The following is a 6,516-nucleotide window of genomic DNA, read 5'->3' as shown; positions in this document are numbered from 1 at the left end:
ATATTAGGCCCTACTCAGAAAATGACTATATTCCTAGTAACTGGCTTGAAAAAACATGTATAGCGATGAAATTCAACATAAACAAGTTTTATTGGAGACGAAATGTTTTTGTCAAAGTTTATAAGGATCTGCACAAAATTGGCACTATCACCCATATTAAGTCCTCTCAGAAAAATACTTTAAAGCTTATAATAAGCTAAAAAACTGCAATATAGCGTCAAAATTCACCATAATCAAGTTTTAATGGAACTAAAATCTCACTTTCAAATTTTATGAGAATCGGTACATAATTTACCCTAAATTATTCATAATTTGGTTATTTTTTATTCTAATTTTGGTTAAAAAAAATATTTATTGTGGCAACACTGGTTAACCAAATTTACTGTTTTTAGTGAATAAATATTTTTCGGGCGCTGATTTTTAGCCAATGGGAGCCGACAAAATCGGCGGCGGCGCGCTGCCGAATTTGAGCCGGTTGGCTTGTTTCTCTGTTGGCAACATAGGGTTTTCATATTTTTTGCGCCGTGATTTGTTTATATTTTTGTTTCGAAATCACAACAACCGCAACACAATAAAATTATAGTTCTAAAATACATTAATTAAAAGCCAAAATGCCATTTGCAACTTTTACTAAAGTACGAGAAGTGAGCAGTGAGGACAATGTAAGAATTGTATTCAAATATTTACACACGTCTTTTAAATATTTACTGACGTTCAATGATTTAAGGTTCATCTGGCTGAAAATTTGATTCAAATTCAACCAGGAAAGAAGTGGAAAACAAAAAACGCTGGAGAAAAGTCGGCATATGTAATTTTAGAAATGTCAGATTGCCAACAAATTACAGGAATTGATATTGGTAATGAACACTCAGCATTTGTTGAAGTTTTGGTTGGAAAATCCACTTGTGGTCCTCAGGACTTTAAAGTAAGTTATTTATAATAAATTATTATAAAATACTAGAATGTATGTACCTACAAATATTATGTTTAACAATTAAGCCATATTCTTTTAGGAAATCTTAATAACATGTTCTTTTATGACACCCACTGAGAGTAAAAGTTCAAATAACACAAATAGAGTGAGGTGTTTCAGTCGTGAAGCCTTGGTTCCTTCAGTTGCAGACAGTAAATGGTCACTTGTAAAAATAATTTGTACCCAACCTTTTAATAAGCATGTTCCGTATGGGCTTTCATTTATTAAAGTTCACATCACTGAAAATGAAAAGAAAACACCATGTATAACCCAAAACAAAAATGTTGTACCTGAGCAGTTCCTCAATAAGACTACTAGTATTATTGGTAAACTAAAATATAGAGAAGATTCTCCAGATTCAGAGAGTGAAAATACTTCAAGCCTTTTTAATCGGTGGAAAAAATCAAAGGAAAATGATGTTGAAACGACTACTGCTGCTGCAATAAGGACAGCTTCAAAAAGTCCCCTAACATTAATTTCTCGACGCCTTAGTGATGTCTCCAGACAAACTTCCCAAACTATAATGTCGGAAAAAATTCCCGATCGAAATCGGGACAAATTGCTATTTGGAGACGAAAATGATGATATAGACAATGCAAATGTGAAAAAACGGGAGCGTTTATCTGAAAAAATCGAGGCCGATAAGGAAAGACGGCGTTTAGAGAAGGAAAAGGAATTGAATAAAAATAAACGTAAATCAATAGACGTTACAAAATCATTAGAAATATCAAAGAATATGAATGATAAATTAGTGGAGCCATCATGCTCAAAAACCATTAGCATTAATAAAACTTCATCGGAAGCTATGAAAAAAAGACAAAGCTCTCCTCCAGAAAATCCAAAGAAAAAGATAAAACCTACAAAGAATTTTAGACCTTTTAATCAGCTGTTGAAAGGTGTAGTTTTGGTTATAAGCGGAATACAAAATCCAGACCGAGGAGACTTGAGAAATAAAGCAATAGCTTTGGGCGCAAAATACAAAGCTGACTGGGACAGCTCCTGTACACATTTGATGTAAATAAAAAATAATTATGATAATTGCAATAAAAATGTGTCTTTTCTTTTAGTTGCGCATTTAAAAATACACCCAAATACAATCAAGTTAGAGGTAAAGGAAAAATTGTTACACGCAGCTGGATTGAAAAGTGCTATAGTTTAAAGAAGTACTTGCCATGGAGAAGGTATGCTTTGGACAGTATAGAATTAGCCAAACCGGAAAGTGACGAAGAGATTTTTGACGACACTAAGGATCCTCAAACTGCTGTAGTCAATATTGATACATCAGTAGAGAAGTCTAAAGAAGGATGTGAAGACAGGAATAATACCCTGGCTTTATATGATATTGATGACCAAAAGAATACTAATAATTCTACTTTAAATAATAACGAATCGTCTTCGGAGAGTGATACTGATGATGAAATAAAACGAATAAAGCAAGGTAAGGTATAACATGAAATACATGTAAAGATAACGTAAATGTGTATATACACATACATACATACTTTCAGTGATCAACACTGTCGATAACAACGCAATGCCGAATTCAGTTAACATATTCGAAGCATCAACTGATGAGGAAGATTACATTACAGAAAAACTAAATCAAATAAAATAATTAAACGTTATTCTTGTAATTTAAACCTTTATGCAGGGTGTTTTTTACCATTAAAACGAACAATAAAAAAAATTATTTAAAAAATTATTTTAATGACAGGTTTTTTAGTATTAAATAATTTGTCAGCTTTCATTTCAACTTTTATTTAGTTTTGACACAAACTAATTTAAAATTGTTTGAAATAGGCACAAATTGTTTACATAACACTACGCGACAAAAATAAATACCTGGGAAGTGATACTATTTTTCTTCAGATCCACCTATCTGAGTAAAACAAGAAACTGTTTATGAAATTTCTCAAACACCTCCAAAATCTTGAGATATGGGTAAAAAAAAACAGTTTTTCTCATAGTAGAAAAATATTAGAAGGTACACTGAAAATAATCCATGCTTAACTTTACGAAAAACATTTCGTAACTACTTTTTTCGTAATATATACGAAAATTTCGTGTATAATACGAAATATTGTTTAATCAACCCCTTTTATAATTTTACGAAAGTACGAAAATCTGTCGTAATATCTTTTTTCGTATATATTAAGAAACATTGTTTTCTTTTACAAAAATAATTTCGTTAAAGCATGTAATATTTAACGAAAGTAACGAATTTTTTTCGTAAAAAAATTATTCAGTAATATACAAGAATTATTTTTGATTTCACAAAAAAAAATTATTTTGTTACGATTTTTTGTTTTGTCATTTTCGTAATTTTAAGCGAGTTAAATTAAACGTAATTTTAAATTTACGGGAAATTATATGCTTAATTTCCTGTAAAATTATTTATGTGTTTTTAAAAAACATAAAAAATTTGTTTTTTTTTTTTTCTAAATTTACAATAATTATTTTGAAAGAACTAACATATTTATGTCTTTAAAAAAAATCGTAAAATGAACAATTTTTTTTTCTAAAATTATATAAAATTATTTTGCATTTTACTAAAATATTTCGTACAATTTCGAATATATTACGAAAGAATTTCGTGGTGCGAAACCACAAAGCATTTCGTACAATGTACGACATTTTTCGTGTATATTATGCATGGATTATTTTCAGTGTAGTTTCGATTTGATATTTTTGACGAGAATGGAGATTTTTGAAGTTTATTTTATTTGTAAACTAGCTATACCCAGTGTGCTTTGCTACCCTAAAAGCAATATAAATAATAAATCTTCTTAATAATTTTGCAAATTCTAACTGTAATGCTTTCCAGAGATATATTTTTTCCGAACGTTAATTAAGATTTTAATGTAATCGATGACAAATTAAAAAAAAAAAATCTAATATTTTCCCAGATATACGAAATTTTGTATTTCTTCAATTAATATTTGAAGATTGTAGCTCTAATAGTTTCTCAGATATAATAATTTTCCTATTTAATTTATATGGGGGCTCCAAGCTCCCCATGACGAAAGTCGAAAGTCGGAAAGTTCTTAGTGCAAAATTTGAAGAATTTAGTTCTATTAGTTTCCCAGATAAACCAATTTTTGTATTTTATTAATATGGGAGGTACTGCTCCCCTCATGGATAGTCCGCCAATTTATTTCCCAAAATGTTTACATGGATGTTAAAGTTACTCGTGGAAATTTTTAATATTCTAACTATAGTTTCCAAGATAAACGAATTTTTGTATTTAATTTATATGGGAGGTGCCACGACCCCTAATGCTAATCCGCCCACTTTTTGTCTTAAATAATTATTTTGATACTAAAGTTGCTCCGACAAAATCTGAAGACTCTAACTATTATATTATCTCAGACTAGCTATACCCAGTGTGCTTCGCTACCCTCATCGTAATGGAATAAAATAAATATTATTGTAAATGTATATATATCTGCAATATCAAAAAGTCCCCTATTTAAATTTATGTTTATATATTCAATATTTTAGAAAACTCAAAAAGTACCAATGAAGTACGAAAAAGTAACAAAAGACCTCTTTTATTTAATTTCATGTTCCTAAGTTCAATATTATAGAAAATTAAAAAAGTACCAGTTGAAGAACGAAAAATTACCAAAGGGTCCCCTTTTATAGATTCTCATTAACTCCGGGCTCCACATGGTTAATTTCATGTTATAAAAAACACAAAAAGTACCTTTTGAAGAACGAAAAATTACCAAAAAGTCCTCTTTTATATGTTCTCACTTACTCCGGGCTCTACGTACTTAATTTCATGTTTCTAGGTTCAATATAATAGAAAATTCAAAAAGTACCTTTTGAAGAACGAAAAAGTGCCGAAAAGTCCCCTTTTATAGGTTATCACTTAATCTTGGCTGTACTTGCTTAATTTCATGTTTCTAGGTTCAATATTATAGAAAATTCAAAAAGTACCTTTTGAAGAACGAAAAAGTACCAAAAAGTCCCCTTTTATAGATTCTCATTTACTACGGGCTCTAAATGCTTATTTTCATGTTTCTAGGTTCAATTTAATAGAAAACTCAAAAAGTACCAGTCGAAAGACGAAAAAGTACCAAAAAGTCCCCTTTTATAGATTCTCATTTACTCCGGGCTCTACATGCTTAATTTCATGTTTCTAGGTTAAATTTTATAGAAAACTCAAAAAGTACCAGTCGAAGGACGAAAAAGTACCAAAAAGTCCCCTTTTATAGATTCTCATTTACTCCGGGCTCTACATGCTTAATTTCATGTTTCTAGGTTAAATTTTATAGAAAACTCAAAAAGTACCAGTCGAAAGACGAAAAAGTACCAAAAAGTCCCCTTTTATAGATTCTCATTTACTAAGGGCTCTACATGCTTAATTTCATGTTTCTAGGTTAAATTTTATAGAAAACTCAAAAAGTACCAGTCGAAGGACGAAAAAGTACCAAAAAGTCCCCTTTTATAGATTCTCATTTACTAAGGGCTCTACATGCTTAATTTCATGTTTCTAGGTTAAATTTTATAGAAAACTCAAAAAGTACCAGTCGAAAGACGAAAAAGTTCCAAAAAGTCCCCTTTTATAGATTCTCATTTACTCCGGACTCTACATGCTTAATTTCATGTTTCTAGGTTAAATTTTATAGAAAACTCAAAAAATATCAGTCGAAAGACGAAAAAGTGCCAAAAAGTCCCCTTTTATAGATTCTCATTTACTAAGGGCTCTACATGCTTAATTTCATGTTTCTAGGTTAAATTTTATAGAAAACTCAAAAAGTACCAGTCGAAGGACGAAAAAGTACCAAATAGTCCCCTTTTATAGATTCTCATTTACTAAGGGCTCTACATGCTTAATTTTATGTTTCTAGGTTAAATTTTATAGAAAACTCAAAAAGTACCAGTCGAGGGACGAAAAAGTACCAAAAAGTCCCCTTTTATAGATTCTCATTAACTAAGGCCTCCGCATGCTTAATTTCATGTTTCTAGGTTAAATTTTATAGAAAACTCAAAAAGTACCAGTCGAAGGACGAAAAAGTACCAAAACGTCCCCTATTATAGATTCTCATTTACTCTGGGCTCTACATGCTTAATTTCATGTTTCTAGGTTAAATTTTATAGAAAACTCAAAAAGTACCAGTCGAAGGACGAAAAAGTACCAAAAAGTCCCCTTTTATAGATTCTCATTTACTCTGGGCTATACATGCTTAAATTCATGTTTCTAGGTTAAATTTTATAGAAAACTCAAAAAGTACCAGTCGAAAGACGAAAAAGTTCCAAAAAGTCCCCTTTTATAGATTCTCATTTACTCCGGGCTCTACATGCTTAATTTCATGTTTCTAGGTTAAATTTTATAGAAAACTCAAAAAGTATCAGTCGAAAGACCAAAAAGTACCAAAAAGTCCCCTTTTATAGATTCTCATTTACTAAGGGCTCTACATGCTTAATTTCATGTTTCTAGGTTAAATTTTATAGAAAACTCAAAAAGTACCAGTCGAAGGACGAAAAAGTACCAAATAGTCCCCTTTTATAGATTCTCATTTACTAAGGGCTCTACA

The 6,516-nt window shown here is 30.4% G+C and overlaps 1 protein-coding gene across 2 annotated transcripts; it reads left to right on the top strand.

The window, feature by feature from the left end:
* The first annotated feature begins 382 nt into the window (after positions 1–382).
* LOC119616530 (DNA repair protein XRCC1) lies at positions 383–2,669 on the top strand. Of its 2 annotated transcripts, XM_037972934.1 has the most exons (5): positions 383–662; positions 728–925; positions 1,014–1,987; positions 2,041–2,411; positions 2,482–2,669. In XM_037972934.1, exons 1-5 carry the CDS (start codon positions 612–614, stop codon positions 2,586–2,588), a joined length of 1,701 nt encoding a protein of 566 aa, XP_037828862.1. In that variant the 5' UTR covers positions 383–611; the 3' UTR covers positions 2,589–2,669. The 2 variants fall into 2 exon arrangements, with proteins under 2 accessions (XP_037828862.1, XP_037828863.1); XM_037972935.1 differs by lacking the exon at positions 383–662 and having other exon boundaries at positions 1,000–1,987.
* Positions 2,670–6,516: the final 3,847 nt, after the last annotated feature.

The sequence above is a fragment of the Lucilia sericata genome, unplaced genomic scaffold, assembly GCF_015586225.1.
Source record: "Lucilia sericata isolate MDLA Ls3-8-SP2 unplaced genomic scaffold, ASM1558622v1 Contig000078F_arrow, whole genome shotgun sequence".
NCBI classification, from domain to species: Eukaryota; Metazoa; Arthropoda; class Insecta; order Diptera; family Calliphoridae; genus Lucilia; species Lucilia sericata.
This window is presented reverse-complemented; position numbering and strand designations above follow the sequence as displayed.